Source organism: Daphnia magna, linkage group LG7, assembly GCF_020631705.1.
Source record: "Daphnia magna isolate NIES linkage group LG7, ASM2063170v1.1, whole genome shotgun sequence".
NCBI lineage: Eukaryota > Metazoa > Arthropoda > Branchiopoda > Diplostraca > Daphniidae > Daphnia > Daphnia magna.
The window spans coordinates 10,044,683-10,068,401 of record NC_059188.1 but is presented as its reverse complement, the minus strand read 5'-3'; the positions used below and the strand labels follow the sequence as shown (position 1 = coordinate 10,068,401).

The following is a 23,719-nucleotide window of genomic DNA, read 5'->3' as shown; positions in this document are numbered from 1 at the left end:
CCAGGTGGCCAACATTCAATTTAATTCTTGAAGAAATCCGAATTTTCCAAATACACAATTTTACCGTTTACAAATTAAAACTCTAGTCTGCTCTAGTAATGCAACACGTTTACTATTATTAAGTACTACCTTCGTTAGGTAAGTTTTAGTTCTTCTGAGTTCTTTATGCCTCAATGTCTTTCAGGGAACTCATCGTACGAACACATGTAACGAAGGTCATATTCTTTATTCATCCCCTCCTCTTTTCTCCTTTCTCTATCTTTAGTAAGTTTCTCGCCTCCCCGGAATTAGATTTACGTTTTGTTGATTAACGACTGTGCGAATAACTATACTGTCAAAAATAACGAAAGCTCTAGATTGCTGAGTATCATTACTTTGAAAGTATCTAGAAACAGTAAGAATGAGAGAACTTCTTGGGGTTTTCCCCAGAAACAAAGGAGAAAACTGGATAAGGCATCACAACCAACAGACACAAAATGTGGACAAATCCGTGGATGAAACTATTGAAAGCATAGTGGCAAATGCCACGCACGTCAGAAAACTCCAGGAGCTAAACAAGAAAAAGGAACAAAAAAAGGCAAAGGTTGAATTCAATCACCACGCTACATTCCCTTATTCTAACTGTACCAAGGTACCATAAACAACTGTTTTCGTTGCGTTTTTTTTTTTTGCCACCCAGTCGCCATTTTTGTCATCATTCTTTTCGATTTTAAGACCAAACAGCAGGATGCAAAGAAATCCTTTCAGCTGCAAAACTTCAACCTAGCCCCATCCTTCGTTATTAGGGTATCTAGTACATAGAAACCTAACTAAATAGTGTAAAATATTGTAATTGCTTATTGTCACCATGGCATTTGGAAAGAAACGGAAGCTCGATGATGGCGTTGGTCGTATTATTCCTGATGTGCTTTTGCCTGGTATGGAACGATGTGGGCAAGACTCTTGGAAACATTTGAATCCTATTGACAAAGCGTCAAACATGTTTCCTCCTAAAAAATGCGCCAAAAACATTACCGTAAGGATAACATTAACTGATTGACAGCCTTTGACTTTTTGAAACAGGTTTTTAAATTTGCTTTCACAGCAGTCGAAGGTAAGCCCAATTCCTGACTTCATCGCCAAGGATTTTCCACTGAATTTTGCCGATGAACTAACTCCCCTGATGGTCGTCAAACCGAAAACAATTGGATCAGAACCAGTCAGCATTGCAAAAACGTTCCATTACCAGACCAAACCCAATGACTGCGAGGCGTTCTTGCTGGATGCCGACGTCGAAGAACCGGTAAAAAACTCTGTGTTTTGGCTCTATCGTAGCTTCCCACACATTTCGTAAACTGCTTACTATGTCTCGCTTGACATTTGAAAAGCAAAATTTGCGTATACATCCATTTTTCATTCTAATAATTTCAGTTTCATTTTGCCACGTAATACAAAGTTGGGAAAAAAAGGTTTTGTTTGGACATTTTGACAAAAAACTTCCTCTGCCTTCCCGTTTTCGTTTACAAGCCAAAGTCAACAAGATATCGAGAGTTCAATGCTCTCAGAAGGTATGCACAACGATCCCAGACTCGACGCGTTCGTAATATCGTCCAGAAATATAACTTTCAAGTGAATAGTAACATACACATACAACAACAACACAAATAATAATTAATCCAGTGAACACATTTGTGTTTGATTTCAGTATGCCAAATTTCAATTTAAAACATAATGTTTTTCCTGTTTTTGTTTATCAGCGTGAAAAAGCTTGCAGAATTTCGTTTCATTATTATTGATTACATCAACATTAACATCAGCCTTCTTAGCTCAGTGGTAGAGCGCTGGTCTCGTAATAATAGCAAAGTTAAAATGAAGCAAACCAGATGTCGAGAGTTCAATCCTCTCAGAAGGCACAGCATAACATCAATCAGTTTCAACGCTAAAGATTCGGGAGGTTTTACATACCCTATGATACCGTATACTTCATGTATGATAAAGCGGAATTAACTTTGATGGTACCTAGGTACTTTGTGTCTCTGGGTCGTGGGATAGCTCTTTTTTCATGGGATAGCAATGGAATTCAATCTTGACATAACATGTTCTCCTTTTATTTTTATTTATTTATTTTTTGTTCATTTCACGTGGTCATTAGTAGTGGCGTGACTGGCAGCGATTGTATCATCTTCGGGCTGTTTGGCAACCGCCCGTCATAAAAGCAGCGCCTTTTGTTTATTGTTATTCAGAGTTTTTATGGAGCAACGGAAGAGCCCATTCGAGGGCAAAGAAAACTTAGGTGAAATTACAACATCAACTAATATACAGGGAATTATTTTAAGCACGCTTCTAATCTGTGAGATGTTTCGAGATAGTCGGGAAAACTACAAAATGAAATGTATTTCACTAAACGAGACAAGTAAAATAAAATTTTAAAAATCAATCATCTACCATTTGCATTTTGTCTTCTTATTTTATATTTTGTCGTTGTGTTGCAGAGACACGGTTCATCCTAAAGAAGGTGATTGCATCTCTACCCATCTGCTGAAAAGCTCTTTTCCTTTTTTTTCATGCCAAATTCCCCCCTTTGTTTTGGGGTTTGCGAAGATTTAACTCCTTGATTTTTCTATTTTATGTTTGGCTTTCGTTGCTTTTATACTCCACGGCTTTGCTTATAAGATTTATTGTTCACGCTGCAGTTCATGGGGAACAGGTTGGAAGACGATCGCCAACAGGTTTTTTTTTTCTTTTATTTCCTTTTACCACTTGAGTTTTTGTCTTTGTGCCTTCCGAATGTCCTCAGTCGCTCGTGGACTGTTGACCATCAAGCTGTTCAATTGACAATCCTGTCATTAACCTAATTAATAACCTTGTGTTTACTTTATTTTTCCTTCTTTTTTGATCGAATCTTGGATTTCAATGACAAATTTAATTCTAAAAATGCGTTTATTGATCCAACTTTTCGTGCTTCTGTTTGCCAGCGTGAACAACGGCCACAGACTTGGTTCTTCGATGAAGCCCATTCATTACGATCTGTTATTGTTGCCCATCATCAGCGGAGGTAGTCCTCGCTTGTGCGGCCATGTTTTAGTTGATCTGGAACCGACCACGACTACAAATGTGGTGACGTTCCACGGAGTCGAAATTAGCATTCTCGATGTAAGCGTTGAACAGGTGCTTGATACGGAAAAGAAGATCAGCAGCGATCGCTCTGTTCAGTTAGAGGATCTTTGCTTCTCCGGCCTTTTTGAGATAGTCAACGAAGCTCACACGGTCATCCACGAGGACGTGGAAAGGCAACAGATCAGCGTTATTCTCAAACAGACTTTGATCAAGGGTCATAGATATCGCGTCGGTTTATTTTATGTGGCCAAAGTCCGAGACGACAATAGAGGATTTTTCAGAGCCAACTACAAGAATGATAACACATCATGCTGCCATGAAGGGTACATCGTTTTCTCGTTTGGTTATCTCCATTTTACATTTTCCCCCGCAGTTGTCTAACCAAATAGAATATCCATATTTGTTTTTGTCCCAATTTGATTTTAACTGAAATGTTTATTCAGCTGGTTCGGGGGGACGCAAATGGAAGCGACCAATGCCCGTAGAGTTCTGCCCTGCCTAGACGAGCCAGGTTTTAAAACAACGTTTGATGTCACCATTGGTCACAATCGTGTCATGTCGGCTTTGTCTAATATGCCCGAGATAGCCACACGTCCCATGTAAGTGTCAAACAATCAAAACATGTCGAAGAAAACTTTTTATGCCAAAACCACCGGGGGTTTTCTTGTCATTTGACCGCAGCACGTAAACAGTGTCCCCCTTAACGGTACAAGGAAACTGATGCCAACATCTTCTCGTTTTTTTTTTTTTTTTTACGAATTTTGCCATAAGGAAAAACACGCGGGAATGGATGTGGACGATCTTTAGCCGATCGCCACCGATGCCCACCTATTTATTAGCCATGTTCGTGACGGACTACGACAAGGTGGAGAGGATTTACAAAGTCTGTAACCGAACCATCCGAATGCGCTTTTGGGGCCGACGAGATCAATTGCGCCATCTTGAACAATCCATGGCTGTTGTACCCGACATGTTGAACTACATGGAAACGTACGTGCATCAACCGTTTTCTTTACCGAAAATCGATTTCATCAGCGCTCCGCTTGAGCTTGATTTTGAAGCCATGGAAAATTGGGGACTCGTTCTATTCCGGTAGGGTATTTAATGAACGCGATGCAAAATGCAAACGTCTAACTGTCTTGTATACCGTTGACTGGTTTGTTCAGGGAAAACAGGCTGAATTTCAACGAGGAGACTGGTAGCGAAGATGAACGATTTCAAGTCGTTCAAACCATGGCCCATGAATTAGCGCATCAATTCTTCGGCAATTTAGTGACGTCGGACTGGTGGAGCGACATCTGGTTCAACGAAGGATTCTGCGGCGTCTTTGAAAACGATTTGGTGCAACACGTACGTTCACGTTCATTACAATCTTTGCATGGGCTGATGTGTACGTACACTATTTTCTAACTCAATGGGCGCTGATTAGGCCCTGCCAAATCTCGTTTTTCGTGCTGAAATGTCAAAGTTCTCTTCCATTCGAACTGCCATGAAAATCGAAGAGCACGTGCATGCCGCATCCGTCATTCGGGCAGTGGAGACTGCCGACGATGCCGAGAAAATTTTTGATTCCATCACCTATAGCAAAGGTATACATATTAAATTGACGTATGCTGTAAAACAGCGGTAAGAGCTTGATGTCTTATAGGCAGCGGTCTTTTGCTGATGCTGCGCAACTCTGTCGGACCGCAGAACTTTAGGAATGCGGTCGTTACTTATATGGAGCGATAGTCAGTAACTGTAAATGTCCTGCTTCATCATCGCCTCTCAGCCTGATTTCGATTTTCAATTCTCAAGTCAATTCCAGAATGCCAACAGCCAAAGATTTATGGACATTTTGGACGAAGAAATTCACAAGAATCACGATATTGGGCGGGGCATGAATGTCACGAAGATTATGCATTCGTGGACCAGCCAGCAATCCTATCCTATCGTACGCTGCATTCGAACTGGAAACGGACGCGTCAGATTATCTCAGACTCCGCATCCAGTCCGTAACAACATCACGTCCGACGAGACTACCAACCAGTTGTGGTGGATTCCCATCTCCATGACGGACGGCAATCAGCCAGATTTCACTCAACAAGGAACCTATCCAAGAGTGTGGCTCACGCCAGAACGACCGTCATTAGAAATTCCTTATTTTCCAACGGATTCGGGACATGATTCCACGAATGATGAGGACGATAACTGGATCCTCATCAACGGTGAATTTTCTGGCTACGTCCGCGTCTTGTACGACGATTACAATTGGCGTCTGATTTCACGTCAGCTGGTGGTCAATCACACGGTTATCCCGCAAGTGACTCGAGCCCAGTTGATTGACGACGCTTTCACGCTGGCCCTGGGCGAGTATTTAGAATATAAAGTGGTTCTGGAACTCATCGAATATTTGACATCAGTCAGCGACGAGTTTGTCCGTGCCACAACCCAGTTTCATTTGAAATGGATGAGGGAACGAGCGAAGCAAAATGAATCTTTGCTTACACTTTTCGAGGTGAGTGAACTGTCAGATTTGATTGGATTAAAAATGATTCTTTTTCTTTATTGAAAGGAATACACGGGCAGATTGAAATTCGAAAGGATGGACGATGAACATCCGAACGAATACAACAATTTAGTTCGAACTGACGGCTTCGAAGGAGAAGGCTGTTTCAGTTGGAGTGACGGTGTCTGCGTGGATCAAATCCTGGGAATGTTCCGTGCGGAAATGAACGGCACCATCACTGCAGCAAACAAAAAGTATGACTTTACAAAACTCTGTTAATATTCACAGACCTACTATAAATATAACATCTTGTAAAAAAGGGCAATGATGGAACACTTGGAGCGGAACTGGTGCGTTGTCATGCGGCACGGCGGAAACGACGAATGGAAATGGGCCTGGCGGATGAGCATGAACGACATGATGGCTTCCCAACGGGCGAAAATCTTATCGGCCATGACTTGCAGCCAAGATCGTAACCGGTTGAAGCAGCTCCTCTCGCGCGTTTTCCATCCAACCATCGAGCAATCTCCTCGCGACACGTTTACGATGATTGAGAAAATGGCAGATAATTCGATAGGACGTCCAATGGTGTTGAACTTTATCAAAACCAATTGGGACAGACTAGGACGGCAGTAAGAGCCAATTATCAATTTGCAAATGAATTCTCTTTAAGAATTTCTTTTCTTGTATAATCAAAAGTTTTAGGAGATCTGGCGATACGTTGAAGCTTCTGGCCTCGGCTTCGAAATTTCTTAGCACAAACGAGGAGCTGGATGAGGTAGACCTGTTTTGCCCTCAGCTCGGATGAACGTCATCAATAATAAACCCGTTCTTTGTTCTTTGTGATTTTTTATTTACATATGTAGATGTCTCAATTCTTAAACGACCTGGAAAAGAAAGACACAAAGTTGGACCGTTCCATTACCGCGGGCATTCTGAACGGCATTCGTGCAAACATTCGCTGGACTGAGAAACATTCGGATAAGGTTTACTCGGTTTTGGAAGCTCGGCGAACTGAGGGACGCACAAAGGCATCCATTTTCAAGGCGTGACCCTTCCGCAGAATCGCCCTTTTACATTGAATGTCCCGCGTGAGTATGTCGTGCAGTAAAGAAATAGAGATCTATTTATGGTCGTCGTTTATCTTAATTTATGCATCCTGCCAAAAGACGTCAGAGATTTTAATCGATGACTTCAAATAAAAAGCTCTCATGGGTCACCGTTGTTTTCTATGAATTTTGTTTTTAATGGAATGGTCATCTTCATAAAAATAACATCGGAGCTAGATACATTTTCTTTGTGTCTGCTAATACCATGTGGAAATCAGCGGAAATGAAATGGACATTCCATAATCCAGCATTTTAAATCAAGGAATTTGAAAATTTCCTTTCTGAACTAAACATGTCGAGCTTGTACAACCAGATACAAGATATTGAGTCACAATTTTGTCATACAACTCAATTCCCTCTGTTCAAAAACACGTTTGAAAATTAACAAAGAATTGCATCGAGGAGTTGAAAAACGTGGCAGACATGCGAGCTACGGGCTTCCCGTAGGTTGATTGACGAAAAACCAGTTTGATTTCGGCGTCCATTACAGCCACAAGTCAAACCGCTTATGGACATTTTTTTAGATTAAAGTGGTAAATTGTGGACTACCTTGCATATGCATTTTTGCCCCATGTTCTGCGGAATTGTTTTTTCGTGGCAGGAACACATTGAAAAAATTACGTGGATTATTTACCGTTGACTTTTCATGCAACTATTACATATACAACATACGTTTAACAAGACGCCGTCAGCCATGACACCTGCACCAAATGGGTTGGGGCTAAAGGGCTAGCATAACCCCGAAGACCGAGGAAACTCTGTACACCAGAGGGCTACCCCTCAGTACCGCCTAACTATCAATCAATCAATCAGTTTAACAATTGAGATGAAAACGGATAGAGGCTATTCACAGCAATGGTACCGTCGTGGGGGCTTGATTCATGAGATGATGAATTTTTATCAGGTAAAGTGTATTTCTGTCTGTATCTGGCACATTTGCCATAAATCCTAAAACAATCCCATGTTCAGCAGATGCACAAGGTAGCAATTGATCTATCGATCCTCCTGTTCACTTAATAATTCACTTTTCGCGTCAACTGAGCCTTGAATTAGAGATCACAATGGGCCGTAAATATACTGAGACATCCATCGACCACTGGAGGCTGGAATTGAAGCCTTTACGAAGATCACGACGTGCTTCTCTATTTCAGTTCATCCGCAGTCGTGTCTCGACAGTCAGGTCAGCAAGTTGCTGCATCGCAATAAAACCTTACACTTAGAGGTTATTGTCTTTATCTTGCATAATCCACAGTCATTGAGAAACATAAGGATGCATAAGAAGAGTGAGATCAATTGTTATGTATACCATTAAAACTTTACGACAACATTACGTTTTATTACGTCGATCGTGTGTAGACAACATGACGACTGGAGCCTCTATCTACCCAGACGAAATGGATAAAGGCGCCACATCAAATCACATGGGCATCGGTCGCATGTTGATTATGTGGCGACGCTCAGTTTACAAAGTCGTTTATCAAGAACTTATCGTCTTTCTTCTTCTTTTCGGTATTCTCAGTGTCGTCTACAGATCCGTTCTCAACGACGTTCAAAAAAAGTTAAACTCGTTTTCTTTCTCCCTTAATAATTCAAGGAATAATGAATTGAAATATTGGGTTCAAAGTTTCGTTTTCTAATATCGTCTATTCGTCATTTGGCAGATACTTTGAGCAATCGAAAGTGTTTTTCCAGTCGTACATCGATCACTTGTCAGTTCCGTTTCTTCTCGGATTCTACGTCACAACCGTAGCCGGTCGATGGTGGCAGCAATATCTTACCATTCCATGGCCAGACAGGTGAATTTAATGGACGCACCCATAACAACTATAACAACCATCAATATTTAAACGTATAGCAAATCTAATAACCAAATGTTACGTGGCAGATTGATGCTGGCTATTCAGATTTACATCACCGGCGATCAGGAACTAATTCGAGAACTGAGGCAAGGACTCGTTCGTCGTTCACTTTTGATGTTGGTGCTCTTGCTACGTTCGATATCACCAGCCGTGCGTCGCCGCTACCCAACTCTTAAGAGTCTCGTCCTAGATGGTAAGTCATTGATACGTGTGTGGTATACGTAAGTTTTTTTAATGTTTTCAATGGCCAAAGGTGTTATGACTCGAAAAGAGAAGCAGTCTTTCGAATCGATTGTTCCAGTTGTCAATTTGTTTTGGGTACCTGCTACTTGGTTTGCGACAGCACTCCAGGACGCTGTCAGCGATGGAATGCTGACCAACGAATACGGCACAAAACTCATCATGGAGGTTTGTAACATATCCTGTCTTACTGGGAATTGAATGTTGTAAGACATTTAATACTGTAGACCTATACGTTCTGACATTAGACGTTTTTTCGTGTTAATATTTACTCATAATCGTGAAATCTAATGGATTTGATTTTTCATTAAAACAAAAGGAATTTTTAGAATTTCGTGCCAACTGCGGTGCCCTTTGGAGCTACAACTGGGTTAGCATTCCAATGATCTACACTCAAGTAATTCAAACTAGTTTACGAAGCATTGTCAATTATAATTTCCCGCTTATTCAAAATTGATACACATGAATACTATTGATAAAGGTGTGCACGTTATCCACGTATTCCTATTTCATTGCCTGTCTCGTAGCCCGTCAATATACGGGTCCTAGTCATCAATCGCTCCAGGATATCGACATTGTCCTGCCTATCGGTACAGTCATGGAACTCGTTTGCTACGTCGGACTGCTCAAAGTGGCCGAACAAATAAAAAATCCTTTCGGCGATTCCGACGAAGATTTTGACCTCAACTTTCTCATCACCCGACATCTTCGAGTTGTTTATTTACTTTGTTCTTTCTTTAATATCCACCATTCTTTCATTTTCGTTAAATGATGAATTCTAGACAGTTCATCTAGGACTGGATGACTTGGACGTGAATTGCCCGCCTTTGACGGACGCTAGTTCAGGACAAGCGGCTTCCAATGAAGCGGGTGATAGTTTACAGCTGATGCCGGGCCAGTTGCTGCAGAATGAACGACACGCGTCGGAACTTATCAAGTACTGATAATCCTACTAGACTACACAAGGGCCATAAATGAGATCTACCCTCATAGATGCACAAAAATTCTACAGACATTGGCTTGAACAGTTTGCAGCCAGATCAATTTCAGTCTATTACAAAGTTAACTAAACAAAACTGTAGCAAACGATTCAAATTGATTAAAAGTGATCTAATATGTACAGTTTCTACACAGAGATTTACACACAAAAAAAAAATCGTGTGCAGAAAATGAAAGTGTTGATTATGACGATTTGCTGTTCAGAAACTTGCTGTTGTACCAAGCGATCTCATAGCCCCGTGGGCCTGACAAACCGAGCAGCTTGAACGTGCCGCTGTACCAAGGATTAAGCTTCGAATCGAAACGGACCATGCCCTCTTCCTCCAGTGAGCGGATGATGCGGACACGATCACGCATCTGCTCTGGAGAATCCTTGATAGGCAAATGAATCTCTACGGCCAGCTGACGAATTTTGTCCAGCATTCCCGATTTGATTATCTGAGGAATGACTGCCCACTCATCTAACTCGATGTCCATCTTTAGGTAGTCGATGATCCGTTCACCATGTCGCTTCTTCAGCATATCGTAGATGGAAGTGAGTGAGCGGAGTCGCCATCCTTTTTTGTTGGTCGTGTCTTGGCTATGGAGACCGAGTTTGAAGAAATGAATGGCTGGACTGCGGTCGTGATCTTCCGCTTTCATTGAAGGGTCAAAAGCGTAGACTTGACAGCCATAGCGTTCCATGTTATCGTCGAAAGACCATTCATTATTGATACCGAAAGAGTAAACCAGACATTCACCAGGAGGAGGCGCCACTTGCACTGGATTGAGACAGACTGCTTTCTGGCCATCCAGCCCCGATGGTTTGCGTTTCATGTGTCCACCGAAATCATGTGCGAGACGACAGGACGTTCGATTGGGCCACAGGAAATAGCTCATCATGTCCTCCGCTGACATTTCTTCAGCACTAACAATTCGCCAATCAAAGACGGGTGTCTGGCACGGTCGGCTGGCCGTCGTCCCAACAGTTTGAATGCCAACATACTGCAAACAGAAGAATGTCGTTGCAAAAAATAGCGAAACAAGCAAAACTAGTGCACTTTTTCTGTTTTTTATGGCTTCGAACGCCATTGTGATGACGCTCACAAATGCACGTTCAAAATGGCAACACACAACGGGAATCTATACTGGGAAGTCTGACGGAATACTGCTGTGATGACGCGTTCTCTTTGGTGTCAAACTACATACTAAACACAGCTGTTTTCATTTTCTTTTCCCCCCTTTTTTTTAGTTGAGTTTCTAGTGCATGAAAGCTTATCGGTGCCACACCAGACGAGTGGTATATTCTATTTGCGTATCGCTATTTCTTTTGGTTTCGAGATGCACGACAACGCCCACTTCCCCTCGCTCGCCATAATCAAACAGCCAGCGGTATAAAGCAAGTTTTAGGTCCATACGGCACACTTTAAATCTATGCATTTATTTTTTAATATACGCGTTAGAATTAGCTCATTTCTAGTCCATACTTCAATGACTTCCAATGACCCCTTAACAACAAATCTATAATTAGTTGTCAAGTGCCGTATGAATAATGTGACATAAAAAATAATGTTCATGGCTTTTGGCTCTATGATCAAGTTAATGAGTGTAAAAAAAAAACAGATGTTCTACATCATATTTAAGGAAACATTCAATTTTCCATGCAGTAATGCCAAAATGAATGAGTCCGCGCATCGTTTATTATCCGTCACACGGATGTAGGAGGAGTGAAAACAAGATCATCTTTTAAATTCAAAATAAAATATTTCCCTCAACTTATAGTAATTTCAAATCATTTGACAAATGTTTGTTAAAACATCAACTTTAATTAAAACCAATTACAAAAGGATTTAACTCGAAAATATTTTTCAAACTTGAAGTTAACGAGGAATTTGAAGGGCCGCTACTAGCCGTCAATGTGCTTCAAGAAATAAAGCCCAAACCGATATTCCCAATTAATCCAACAGAGTTTCGGAATCTTCCATATTCATTATCAATCCCCAATTGATCTTGAATATTCTTCATCGAACTCAATCAAATCTCAAACTTCCCAAACTTTAAAAATGGAATATTTTTCCAAGTACTTTGCTTTCCTCCACTGGATGATGTATCTCCTAGATCTTCTCCGCATCGTTACAAGAACAGAACCCAGAACGGAATCTACCGACACCGAGGCTGTTGACGTGTCCGAGGAGAACACGGAACCAACGCCGGTGGTAACCCAGAACGTTGACGCATCCCAACAAACGGACGACGCGTTTGAAACCCAGATTCAAAAGGCCCGCGAAGAAGAACTGATGAAACAGATTTATGATTTAAAAGACCAACTTCAAACGGCACACCGCATTAGCGGTGAATCGAGACGAAAGGCCGACAAACTCGCGTGGGATCTTGGCATCTTTGAATCAAAATACCATCTGGACATTGCGGAGCTAAGGAAGAAAAGGTCAGATGAAATCATGCGCAAGGAGATTGAAACCATGAAATTTCAAGACGAATACGACAATCGAATCGTTGACTTGGAACTGATCAACACCCAACAGATGCAACGTATTCTAGAATTGGAGATGGAACAAACTAGTCGTCGACAGCAGCGCGATCCTGTGTGTGACAAGCCATCTGGCGAGCTCAAAGCTTCTGTTACGAAAATTGAGAGCGTTCAGGAACATCTTTCTTCCATAGAAGTTGTCACAGAGCACGCAAAATGGACTATAAACCACGTCCTGGAACAGGTTAAGGTAGAAATCGCTTCTGCGGCTAGCGAGAGTTCACAACCCGACTATGAGAAGGAACGAATGATCGAAGACACACAAACCATCAAGTGCGAAATGGAAACAGTCAAGTTAGAACTGGAGGACGCGAAGCAACGACTGATCAAAGACACGCAAACCTTCAAGTGCGAAATGGAGTCTGTCAAGGTAGAACTCGAGGACGCGAAGGAGCGACTGATCAAAGAAACGCAAACCTTCAAGTGCGAAATGGAGTCTGTCAAGGTAGAACTCGAGGACGCGAAGGAGCGACTGATCAAAGACACTCAAACCATCAAGTGCGAAATGGAGTCTGTCAAGGTAGAACTCGTGAATGCGAAGGAAACCATTGCCGAGTTGGAACAAGGTCAGAACCGTTTGATCGCTGCTGAGTCGCAAATGAAGACGATCGCTGAAGGCAAAGACGCCCTTTTGGCTTTGAAAGACGCGGAATTGAAACAATTGCGAAAATCGGCCAAACAGGTTCAGCGTAAATCTGAAGTGAAGACCCGAGATGTTGGATGCGACACGGAGGACCTTCCTCAGCCCGTGAAGGCCAAAGGAATAGATGTTGGATGCTGCACGGACGATTTCCCTCAACTTGTGAAGCCTAAAAGTCGAGACGTTTCGTGCGACACTGATGATCTTCCATCACTTCCTGAGGCTGGAAAAAAAGACGTTGGATGTGGCATCGATGACCTTGCACCCCTTGCCGCTGCCAAAGAAATCCAAGGAGCGTCTGCCGATGAAGGGAAACAATCAGTCGATGAAAGTGAGAGACTTACAGAATTTCGGGAGGTTTCGTCTAGAAAGAAAAAGGCCGAACTTCAGGCTGAAGCAGCAGCTAAAAAGGAGGAACGTGCACCCGAAAAGGACAAGACTCCAGCGGAATTGGTATCGATTTACGAAACTGTGATGGACGCTATTTCTCCAACACAATTTCCTCCGCTGTCCGGCAAAAAGCCCCCACGTCAACCTGACGCTGATGTCAGACCTGCCCGACAACCTGCTGCTGATGTACAACCACCAGTTGTTTTCCAGTCAGCTGATTACAGATATAAACAAAAGCCAATCGAAGGTTACACAGTCAACCTGTCCGAAGGCCAAACATCGGTTCATCCGCCAGCTCGACCCCAAGCGAAGGCTGATGTCAGACCTGCACGACAACCTGCCGCTGATGTCAGACCTGCACGACAACCTGCTGCTGATGTACAACCACCAGTTGTTTTCCAGTCAGCTGATTACAGATATAAACAAAAGCCAATCGAAGGTTACACAGTCAACCTGTCCGAAGGCCAAACATCGGTTCATCCGCCAGCTCGACCCCAAGAGAAGGCTGCGCCAACTGCTGCGCCAACTGTCGCTCCTGAGAAGGAGAAGGCTGCCACAGCTAAACCAGCTGCCAGTTTCGCCATTGTTTCTGGAGAAATTCCCCAATTGCAAAGTGCGGATAAATTGGTACTCTTGGACATTCATGTCAGAAACTACGGTCGTATTGTGGGACGAGGAGGTGAAAATGTCAGGCGCCTGGAGGAGACTCACGGAGTCAAGATAACCTTAGTCCAAAAACAAAATGCTCTCCAATTTTACAACTTGAAAATATCAGGAGGGAGTCCCGCAAAACGTCGAGCTGCCGCACAAGAAGTTATCGAAGGTCTGCCGGTGACGATCGAGTGTTCTAACGTCGACTTAAGGCAACTCCGTCATCTAAAAATGCAAAGTTCCGAGACTGAATTCTTCGTCTCCGTCAGACGCCCGATGTCACGTGATGAGAAACTACAACTCTCAGGCCGAATAAACGACTGCCGAAAAGCTTTCGACCTTCTCGTTAACGGGAGAGATCCGCGGCCATCCCCCAAATAAATCCCGCATATCTCACATTTTTGACCCTCCACATGCAGTTAATGTATGACTTTCAAAAACAAAACAAATGTGTTCATTTTTTTTTTAACTACCCGTTTGAAGTGTAAATCTACCTGAGCTGATCGAATGGAATGGATGAAAAGTCGTTTAACGTTTGGGCTTGAAGCTTTGGGAGTATCTTGTTTCGATGTGATGATGGAAGCGTTCATGGATTTGCAGCTTTATGTATTCCATGAATGCCTAAATCATCACTGAGTTACGAGGTGACTCCTGGGCCGGGCTTTGGGAGTATCTTGTTTCGATGTGATGATGGAAGCGTTCATGGATTTGCAGCTTTATTTATTCCATGAAGGCCTAAATCATATCACTGAGTTACGAGGGGACTCCTGGGCTGGGCTTTGGGAGTATCTTGTTTCGATGTGATGATGGAAGCGTTCATGGATTTGCAGCTTTATGTATTCCATGAAGGCCTAAATCATATCACTGAGTTACGAGGGGACTCCTGGGCTGGGCTTTGGGAGTATCTTGTTTCGATGTGATGTTGGAAGCGTTCATGGATTTGCAGCTTTATGTATTCCATGAAGGCCTAAATCATATCACTGCGTTACGAGGTGACTCCTGGGCTGGGCTCTTACGTAAACGACATGACATCCACGACATTCGGTCAGTTTCAGTATGGATTTGTTCTTCAAACGGTAGTTGGGGTGACTCATTTGGATTTATTCTCTGACTTTTTCTTGTTTTATGAGATCAAAAAATAAAAATTTTCTTTGAACTAATTCAGATAGATGGCGGCAAAAGTCGTTTACGTGTTGAGGTTGAAGCTTGCGGAGTATCTTGTGTATTTATAACTGAATAGACAAGTTGACTCCTGGTTAAGCCTCCATGTGAACGTCTAATGTCCTTGATATTTGGTTAGTTTGGGGATGCTGAACAAAAACAAAAACTGTTGTCTGTTTTTATTATTATTACCATATTGATTCTCGGTGTTTTCTATTGCATTAATGGTGAAGAACATAGAGCACGTACAGGAAATTAGGGACAATCTGGCCGTCTCTCAATTCCCTGTGAGGAATATGGGGGAGGGGGGGTACGTGAGGATCTTTTCTAGTTGGCCATTGAATTGGCAGCTGAAGAACTGCCATCCACCTTAAAATCAGTTTGACTCTTACACAACACTAACGTTCAGTTTCAAACCGCTAGATGTCGCAAGCAGCTAGACACATCCAGTAAATCTTTACCTCCTTTGATTTTCAATAACAAATATACAAACCAAGTCTCTTACGCAATTATTGATTGAGAAAAGTCCTAAACGGAAGCTTTTCAATAGCTTTTCAATTTCAAGTTAGAATATAGAGATTGGAAATATTTTACATTGATCCACCATCACTTTGACTGTTAAAAATTATATTTCGTCCATGGCCGAATTGAAAACATTATCCCGGCCTTTTATAAAACATAAACGAATTCCTAGATGAGGAAGAAGCACATAGCTACTTAATGTGCAGGGGGAAATTTCATTACAGCTTTTAGACGGGCGCTGCACGTTGCAAATCTGGCGAGAAAAAAACAAATTCGAGAATTAAGAAGCATGGAAATCTGTGCTGTGCCCAGCTTTCTACGAGGAAATGAACCAATCGTATACCCACGATACGTTAAAAAAAAAAGAAACCGTAACAACTCGCCAGTGTTTATATTACAGCAGTCGCACTCTTTAATCCCATTTTTCTACGTCATATCCAAGTGGGTATTTATTTAGCCAAGCGGCTCGATACATTTAAAAAACTGTGCCACGGAGTCGAAAAGACTTGGAATTATTTAAACTGTTGGCTGTTACAGACGTGCTATAACGAAGTGACGTCATGTGCCAGACTGCGTCTATAATTCATTGATATGCGAACAGCGAAATGGCGATCAAATCTCCACACAAGGACAAGGCATTTGCACATCAATGAGGCCTTTTGATTTATATTTGCAGTGACTTGTTTCTGTTGCGAACACAACCAACTATACGTCGTATAGGGAAACAACTGTCTGTTAATTTCATGCGCGTAGAACTACATTCGTTCTCTATATTTACGAAGGCAAAAGGCCAATGGAAAATCAAACGAGGCAATAATATAAAAGATCGATTTAAATAAACAAATGAAAATAAATGCGTATCATATCAAAAGCCGGAACGATGTGTTACACAGAGACGCCGTACATATATATACATTTACCATGATAGATGCGTCATACAGCGCCATGCCGCTGGAGCGTGAGCCGTTTGGCCCAGCTGTCGTTCCAGCTTTTGTCCCCCTTTTTTTTTTATAAACATGGTTGCCATTTTGAGGTGAGTAGCCTAAGCGATCCTATTGATACTATACGCGTCAAAGCTCTTCATATTCTGTATGTACACTCGAAACTCATCAATCTATATATACACCTTTTTGTAATGTGATTTCAAACGTTTCCTTTGTGCAAGTCGAGGTGCAATCCATTTTTTTTTTGACAGACATAAACAGCAGCCAATTGGGAGCGCTTGTTAGCTGAATGAGGAGGGAATTTTCACGAGTCGATAGTGCCAGCAAAATAAACAGTTAGACAGCAATTTGAGCATTGACACACAATCCCAGCAGCACCTGTGTTTCTATCTATCGTTTTTTTTAATTTTTTTCAAATAAAATTTAAGACAATGTTCACATTTTTTTTTTCGGCTTTCTTTCTTTCTTTCTCCGCTTGTTATTTTCCTTCCTGGCCTGAACGTAAAATTTAGAACGGAAGAAAATTATATAGCTATATACACCTCCCCCTTCTTTTTTTTATCGGCATCATCACGGCTCTGATTGCCTAACGGTATGCACATAATGTACAACTGGTCACAACATCCTACTATACTTGTAATTTAACTAGAGGGATCTTCATTTAGTTTTAGTCACGCCTTCTCGACTCGCAACATATATATGAAATAGACATTTCCTTATGTTCTCACTATACCTGCCCTTATTTATGTTACATCGTATAATAGATCCGAATATATGGAATTAGCTTCCTGATTGGCTAAGACGGTTCTTGTTTAATAACTAGTCATTTTTTTTTTCTTTTCTCGAATTTTTTTTTATTTTGTGCGTGTGTTCATCTTATTCAGCTGTTATTATTCAATGTTAAAAAAAAAAAAAAGCCTTTTGGCGTAGGACTAAATGACATTTACCGCGCGGAATGGATGCCGCTATGTTAACGACCTTTGTTTCTTATGTGGGATAGAATAGGTGCATTTCCTGTTAAGAGCGAGCCCTAAGTGAGACCCCACCCTTATGAAATAAAAGTAGCCGGCCCATTTTTGCAACTCCCCCTCGTGAAAAAAAAAAGAAATCTATATTTATAAAATGGATGAGGACGAGCATAGTTCGGCACGAACACCGCCCGCATATGTAACCATTAGACCTATATGCTATATAAACTCTAGACAATAGTATAGTCTATATACAATAGAGTTTCACTTGCAAGTTCGCTCTAATGTCCCTTTCGGCATAGAACCGGAAGCGGCTCTCCTGTTACCGCCACCAGCAAATCGATGAGCTTGAAGAACTCCATAGTCTTTCCTTCTTATATATACGTGAAGTTACCCCTTTAACTCGTCCGGATTGTGAGCAAACGATTGCGTCCCTAACGGGGAAATGGACAGACCATTCTTAATGCGAACAGAACACTGGTATAAGGAAATTCGATGTTTGAAGGGGAGCAAAATAAGGAAAAAATGCATTTCAAAATGTCCTGGCAAATTGTATTGCATTATCATGTTGTATAGACGCAATTAAGCGGACGGAAAAGGAAGGACGTACACATTCAGTATATGAAAACACCACTCGACTAGATGAAAAACCAATGCCCTTGCACATCGTTTTTCAATAAATCCAATTACTAATATTCAAATCAAACATTAAAGAACACAAATAACTCATCAAAAGAATTTTTAATAACACACAACGTTAAAGCTAATCTTCCTCGCTGTCATCCGAATTGAGTAAAGTCTTTCCTGATTGTAGATCTGTCACCAGCTTCTGTTCGAATAGAACCGTGTTTAAAAAAAGAAAAAAAAATGTTAATCCCCATCAACTTGAATGAAGATGAAATAGAATTCTTTTAAAGCAGATAATTGCAATTAGCATTGGAGTGCATATAGTAGACGTACGCCAATGGTGCGACGCCTCTGGCGACGCCGGATCTTCCTGTACACCACGAGCCAAATGATGGTCATGATGACCAGCAGCAATGCGCACAAGCCGATAATTAGCGGAATTTTGGGCGTCTTGTCGTACTGCTCTCTCTGCGTGTCCAAAACATTCATCATCAGCTTCTTATTATAGTTTTTGTGTTATGTATAGACTATAGTAAAGAGTAACGAGCAAGTGCGTATCATGGGCGTGGTTATTGTATCTACATGTTTCTTTTGGAAAGAACCCAAACAACACTTGCCGTCCACTCCATCATCTGGTGGAGGTGAGCGATGGTCTCTCTGACGAATGTGACCGATGCGGTGGCGTTGGCAACAGCGCCCGCTTCCGGCATGGCGGAAGGGTGTCCAATGGTAGACGAGACAGTTCCGTTGTCACGTCCGTTTTCCGTCTGCAAGGAAGAAAGAATCCAATTTCAAACAAAAAAAGGGACAATGTGTTACACATTCATCAGAGCAGCAGCACGTGATGTAACTTACAGCAATGACATGTTGCCCTTGGCCGATGCTGGAGGAAGAATTAGTGGCGACCTCGTTCCAGAAATGAGGCATCCAATGCTTCCAGTGCCAGCTGGATTCGACCGGAACCGTCAGCAGGATGGGTAATCCGACACTGATGACCAATCCGGTGAGTACGAGCGCAGCGATGCACGTCCACATGGCTGCGTTTGACCTGCAACAGCGGCAACATCTCGTCGGCTTCTTAATTTGAACAGAACGACCCAAGCCACGCTTCACGTCTTTCTCCGTTTCGTCTAAACTCTGCAGCAGAGCTCTGTAACCGCTCGCCATTTGTTTTTGTTTTGTCGATTGCGATTTTTTTTTTTAAAGGCACAGGCTCACAAAGTGATGACCGATCAAGCCGAACGTTTCGTGAAAAACTGACGTTCTCTCTCTTTTTTTCTTTCCATGTTATACACACCGAAAATAACTGCTATCGTATAGACTGTCTGTTTTCTATAGCACTGTCGCGTCTGGCGCATCTGTTTGGCGCACTTTGTCCCCGTTTCCTTTTTTTTTTTGTTTGTTGTGGAGAGAGAGAGAGAGAGACCCCTCTTACGATGGGTGATGAATGTACAGGTGCAACGACGGCTGTTCATTTTGTTCGGTGTGGGTTTTCTCGCTTACTTGTTGCATCTACTTACAGCATTGAGACGTTATGACTCAAAGGGTTATTTGATGTTTACTTCTTTTTGAAAATCGAATTTGGGGGATGTATATAAGATGATGAATAAGACGAATTGCATTCTATTTAAAGTTGATATCTGCGGAATGATTTTCGATTTTGACGTCATCGGGCGTGAAAGCGGAACCCGCATGCATGGCCGGTCAACGAACTGTGTGTTTGAATGTTTTGGTAGAAACACATTCGTTTTTTATTATTACCCTCATGTTCTCTTGTTGTCTTTGACTGATTCCCTCATTCGAGTCTTGCTTATTCATACAATTTCTGCTTCTCATTTCCCCTATAGAGTTTAATGGTGATTATAGTCCTATGTTATATATACGTGGCCGTGAACTCTGTTGGACTTTCAATCATTTTCCTGCTTTTCTAATCGAATTTCATTTGGTATATGGGTTGACTGTAGCAAAACTATATAGTCTCATTAAACCTCGCGTCGAGATTTAATTTGCATACATCTGGAACGTGCAAAAATGAATGTGCGGTCGGCAATCATCGCTGAATTTCAGGACGGATAAACAGAGATATAACAGCACGTCCGGACTTGAGGCGTTCTCGCAGCTCAGGAGACGATGTTAACGCTAATGATCGTTCAAACTTGGAATCGAAATCATTTTAAAACTAAATGATTTAACTTTCCAAGTTTTCGCAATGGCCGAATAATACGCACGTCGTTACATCGTTCAGTCGGCCTCGATTTTTCTTTCTCTTTCCTCGGACGTATACATTTCTCGGTCTGCAGCATCGAGAAATTGAGGCGAAGAAAAATGTTTTAGAAATCAAGCCAAGTCGAACGAGCCGAACAACACACAAAAAAGAAACAACAATACATCGTGATTAGTCGTTCACTTTGTATCTTTTAAGGACGATCTATATAGAATACAATCTATACGTTCGCATCAGGCTATTAAAAACATCTTTAGTTGGCCGCAACTTCAGATTTCTTTGAGAACGGACCAGGGCTAAAAGAAAAAAAAAAAGCCGATCGAGCGTCAAGATGAGAATGGATAATGGGGCGAGTGTAACGCGGGAAAGACAATCGGGCACATCTCCATGTCTGCGTGCTGTGTATATTATGTGTATATATAGCTACAGAAAAAGAATATCAATAACAGAACGAAACTGTGCGCACCATTTTCCAAGCCCCGCTGTTGGTGGGCGGAATCTATATACATGTATGTTCCAGCAGCCGGTCCATTTACTCAATCAATCGTTACACGATTAACTTGGCTCTCTATGTACATACACAGCGCAGCACACTGATTCGTATCGTCTTTAGTCTATACGTATAATATATCTATATATATATCAAACGCTCCAGTTCTTTGTGAACCAAACGACTGCGGGGGGTTTCGTTTGCAATCAATCTCGGGTCAACCAAACAAAAGAAAAAACAAAGTTTGAGCTCACGTGGGCGGTTAGCGGGAAAATAAAAAGGGGTCGCAAGTGCTGCCGACAGTGTCGGGCAACGTCCGTTAGATGGGCTCCAGCGATGAGATTGGGGGCTGTGCCGCACAGGGACGAGCCTTCGGTCTTCCATATCTCTGCGTAATAATTCAGAGAAGCGAAACGAAGTTGTGTGTACATTGTATATATGTGTATACGAACTTGGTCTATTCACCGATGTATATATGATAGTTTGACATCAAACATCTTGCTTCGCACACGGTCGAGGTTGATTTCTGTTTTTTTGTTTCTTTCTTGTACACGTGCCTCTTAATTAATTGGTTAGCGTTCCAATCGATAAGTTGGCCATACTGGCGTTCCACTAATTCATTGAACAACACTTTCTAAAAAGGTGTAGCCTTCAATCCTTAAACCAAATGTTTGTTTTTCTTTCACTTTCTTGAAGGCGTTGGCCGAATTTCACGTAAACTGGACGACTGGCATCGTCAAATAAAGAACACCCAAATATGAGAATTTTGCGCAACTCTTCTGCTGTTGCCACTTTGAAATTGTTATCTTAAAAACCATACCGCGAAATGGAACGTCGAACGATTTCGCTGAACAACGGGGTTCTCCCATCTCAGCGGGGAATTCTTATTTTTAAAGATAAACGAGCGAAAATCGGTTTTGCGGATGCGCTTCAATCGTTTTCAAAAACGCTATCTCGCAATTATTGTCTTGGAAGGAAAGAAAAGATTTCTATATTCTCCTTTTCAAATATGGCTGACCTGGTATAGGCTATACACTGTTGGCAAGTGAGTACACCCGTGTCAAATCAACTGCTAACCTACACACGAAGATGGGCAACTCAGAAATTTAAAGAAAAGAGAAACTCATCTCTTTCTTCTAGAACGTGTTTTCTCTCTAATTCTTGGTATATATAGACATGTACATATACTAGTAATCATGCATAAAAACGTTTGCATACGTGGCTTTGATAGAATGACGTCGAGAAAGAGAGAGATATAATAAGGATACTTCAGAATCGATCTTCTCGTATAAAAAGCTTAATGTTGCCCTATTGATCCACTGGGATATTGACGTCGGAGAGCACGTCGCAGCTCATTCTGAAATTAGAAACTCTATAGCAAATCAAACCTCTACCCTTGGGCGCTTTTTCAAAATGCGGAGCTCCGTCAATTTTCACTTTCGCGAGATTGTTATAGCAAATACTGCGTCTAATAACTTTGCCCCTGTTGATGGCTACAGCACAGTTTGATTTTTTTCAATGAAGGACGGGCTTAAAACGTGTCAAAACATGGGTTTATCCCGAAAAGCCCAATTATACGTCAATAGATATCTAAACCGCAAATTTTTAAACCTTGGAATCCATTCAAAAACATGTAGATTCCGACGTCACGAAGTGGGTGGAGTTATCGAAACGCGTTCGGAATATTTTGATTCCGTAATTTATGCGCGGTGGTATACTATATAACTATAATCAAAAGAAGGCTGTATATATAGACTTTGCTGATTTTTGCGTAAACTTTGTGTTCCAGTTTCTTTTGATGTCTATATATGCCATCGAAAAAGAAAAAAAAAGGTCCATTAAGAACATTGGGATCGATGACGAAGCCTTCAAACAGCAGTTTAAGATGATTAGACAATAGCACTCATCGAGGTCGTAAAGCTGCTATATATAGCATTCCAAAAATGAACGTTAAGAAATAAAACGTATAACACGTTAGTGTCAAGACTATTTTCCCTTTTTAAGTACCGTTTTGCGTGGGCGGAGGCCCCGTTAAAGAGTCCACGAGAATCAGAGAAAAAAACAAGAAAAATACGGGTTAATAGTATCAAATAAATACAAAAGCCTTTAACTGTAATAAAGATAAATGCTTTCTTTTCTAATCCAAAAAGCATTTTTTTTTTTTTAAATAAATATTTTGGTGGGGTTCTTTCTAAATAACCAATGGGCCAGAACCGCTATATACGTTAAAAAAACAAAAACAAAAAAACTTGGTCTGTGTGTGTGTGCTCCATTCATATTTACCTGGTCGTTTTGACGGTCCGGTGGCTTTTAGTTGGCAACGCGAGGCTTTTGCCGCACGCATTCAATTTCCATCTAATTTTAAACATGTTAAAGAAAATCCCCATTTTTGAAACATGTCGTCCCTCGTTAAGTTACCGTTCCATTCTCACCGGTTCGCATTTCACAATGATTTGTAATTAGGCCCGGATTGTGCTATTCTTTGTGTTTTGTATAACACAGCGCAGCGATGGCTTGGCTTGAGTTTTCCTTCGCTTCGTTCTACACACACACACGCGCGTGAAATGAGCAGCAGATTACGACGGATCGGATTTCCATTGCGCTGCTAATTTGGAAACTTGCCACTTCTAGATTTCCGGCGTGCGATTATTAACTTTGACGGAGCGACGCGCCGAGTGGCGTCGTTTCATTTCGACGCGCAAACGTTGCACCGTGTTCGACTCAATTAAACTTCCATTTAACGCGAGGAAAACGATACCGTTAAACGATGTACCATGTACCGGC

At 41.7% G+C, this 23,719-nt stretch overlaps 5 protein-coding genes and 1 non-coding gene across 9 annotated transcripts; 4 read left to right on the top strand and 2 right to left on the bottom strand.

Moving 5' to 3' along the window:
* Positions 1 to 18: 18 nt before the first annotated feature.
* On the top strand, positions 19 to 1,787 carry LOC116927442. 3 transcript variants are annotated; one of them, XM_032934477.2, is made up of 5 exons: positions 19 to 138; positions 383 to 631; positions 715 to 786; positions 863 to 1,015; positions 1,085 to 1,769. In XM_032934477.2, the coding sequence occupies exons 2-5, from the start codon at positions 401 to 403 to the stop codon at positions 1,331 to 1,333; spliced, it is 705 nt and encodes a 234-aa protein (XP_032790368.1). In that variant the 5' UTR covers positions 19 to 138; positions 383 to 400; the 3' UTR covers positions 1,334 to 1,769. The 3 variants fall into 3 exon arrangements, with proteins under 3 accessions (XP_032790368.1, XP_032790369.1, XP_045033029.1); XM_032934478.2 differs by lacking the exon at positions 19 to 138 and having other exon boundaries at positions 145 to 631; positions 1,088 to 1,787; XM_045177094.1 differs by lacking the exon at positions 19 to 138 and having other exon boundaries at positions 145 to 631; positions 1,085 to 1,767.
* An 8-nt stretch (positions 1,788 to 1,795) lies between these two features.
* Positions 1,796 to 1,892, top strand: Trnat-cgu. The gene is made up of 2 exons: positions 1,796 to 1,831; positions 1,857 to 1,892. It is a non-coding gene; the product is annotated as a tRNA-Thr (tRNA).
* Positions 1,893 to 2,767: 875 nt separating this feature from the next.
* On the top strand, positions 2,768 to 6,803 carry LOC116927437 (aminopeptidase N). The gene is made up of 11 exons (XM_032934467.2): positions 2,768 to 3,419; positions 3,540 to 3,695; positions 3,868 to 4,188; positions 4,263 to 4,446; positions 4,526 to 4,685; positions 4,745 to 4,826; positions 4,894 to 5,593; positions 5,651 to 5,838; positions 5,905 to 6,216; positions 6,284 to 6,362; positions 6,451 to 6,803. The coding sequence occupies exons 1-11, from the start codon at positions 2,893 to 2,895 to the stop codon at positions 6,634 to 6,636; spliced, it is 2,895 nt and encodes a 964-aa protein (XP_032790358.2). The 5' UTR covers positions 2,768 to 2,892; the 3' UTR covers positions 6,637 to 6,803.
* Positions 6,804 to 7,684: 881 nt separating this feature from the next.
* LOC116926714 (bestrophin-2) lies at positions 7,685 to 9,868 on the top strand. Of its 2 annotated transcripts, XM_032933656.2 has the most exons (8): positions 7,685 to 7,976; positions 8,050 to 8,251; positions 8,355 to 8,489; positions 8,579 to 8,745; positions 8,806 to 8,960; positions 9,112 to 9,189; positions 9,274 to 9,504; positions 9,575 to 9,868. In XM_032933656.2, the coding sequence occupies exons 1-8, from the start codon at positions 7,964 to 7,966 to the stop codon at positions 9,734 to 9,736; spliced, it is 1,143 nt and encodes a 380-aa protein (XP_032789547.1). In that variant the 5' UTR covers positions 7,685 to 7,963; the 3' UTR covers positions 9,737 to 9,868. The 2 variants fall into 2 exon arrangements, with proteins under 2 accessions (XP_032789547.1, XP_032789546.1); XM_032933655.2 differs by having other exon boundaries at positions 7,685 to 8,251.
* On the bottom strand, positions 9,827 to 10,989 carry LOC116926718. The gene has a single exon (XM_032933659.2). It carries the CDS (start codon positions 10,860 to 10,862, stop codon positions 9,975 to 9,977), a length of 888 nt encoding a protein of 295 aa, XP_032789550.1. The 5' UTR covers positions 10,863 to 10,989; the 3' UTR covers positions 9,827 to 9,974.
* A 7,135-nt stretch (positions 10,990 to 18,124) lies between these two features.
* Positions 18,125 to 19,493, bottom strand: LOC116927436. Its single transcript, XM_032934466.2, has 4 exons — positions 19,077 to 19,493; positions 18,839 to 18,988; positions 18,555 to 18,689; positions 18,125 to 18,423 (listed from the first exon to the last, which is right to left on the bottom strand). Exons 1-4 carry the CDS (start codon positions 19,386 to 19,388, stop codon positions 18,358 to 18,360), a joined length of 663 nt encoding a protein of 220 aa, XP_032790357.1. The 5' UTR covers positions 19,389 to 19,493; the 3' UTR covers positions 18,125 to 18,357.
* Between the last annotated feature and the right edge of the window lie 4,226 nt (positions 19,494 to 23,719).

What these genes read in the sequence shown, in the direction of transcription:
- LOC116926718 (XM_032933659.2), bottom strand. Translation starts at nt 10,862, where the DNA reads ATGGCGTTCGAAGCCATAAAAAACAGAAAAAGTGCACTAGTTTTGCTT.
- LOC116927442 (XM_032934477.2), top strand. Translation starts at nt 401, where the DNA reads ATGAGAGAACTTCTTGGGGTTTTCCCCAGAAACAAAGGAGAAAACTGG. An exon ending in CTTATTCTAACTGTACCAAG is followed by an intron (nt 632 to 714) that starts GTACCATAAACA and finishes TTCGATTTTAAG; the next exon opens with ACCAAACAGCAGGATGCAAA. An exon ending in CCCCATCCTTCGTTATTAGG is followed by an intron (nt 787 to 862) that starts GTATCTAGTACA and finishes GCATTTGGAAAG; the next exon opens with AAACGGAAGCTCGATGATGG.
- LOC116927436 (XM_032934466.2), bottom strand. Translation starts at nt 19,388, where the DNA reads ATGGCGAGCGGTTACAGAGCTCTGCTGCAGAGTTTAGACGAAACGGAG. An exon ending in AAGGGCAACATGTCATTGCT is followed by an intron (nt 18,989 to 19,076) that starts GTAAGTTACATC and finishes TCTTCCTTGCAG; the next exon opens with ACGGAAAACGGACGTGACAA. An exon ending in AGAGGCGTCGCACCATTGGC is followed by an intron (nt 18,424 to 18,554) that starts GTACGTCTACTA and finishes CTATTCGAACAG; the next exon opens with AAGCTGGTGACAGATCTACA.
- LOC116927437 (XM_032934467.2), top strand. Translation starts at nt 2,893, where the DNA reads ATGACAAATTTAATTCTAAAAATGCGTTTATTGATCCAACTTTTCGTG. An exon ending in GTTACTTATATGGAGCGATA is followed by an intron (nt 4,827 to 4,893) that starts GTCAGTAACTGT and finishes TCAATTCTCAAG; the next exon opens with TCAATTCCAGAATGCCAACA. An exon ending in TGGGACAGACTAGGACGGCA is followed by an intron (nt 6,217 to 6,283) that starts GTAAGAGCCAAT and finishes TATAATCAAAAG; the next exon opens with TTTTAGGAGATCTGGCGATA.
- LOC116926714 (XM_032933655.2), top strand. Translation starts at nt 7,992, where the DNA reads ATGTATACCATTAAAACTTTACGACAACATTACGTTTTATTACGTCGA. An exon ending in ACCATTCCATGGCCAGACAG is followed by an intron (nt 8,490 to 8,578) that starts GTGAATTTAATG and finishes GTTACGTGGCAG; the next exon opens with ATTGATGCTGGCTATTCAGA. An exon ending in TTCCAATGATCTACACTCAA is followed by an intron (nt 9,190 to 9,273) that starts GTAATTCAAACT and finishes CTATTGATAAAG; the next exon opens with GTGTGCACGTTATCCACGTA.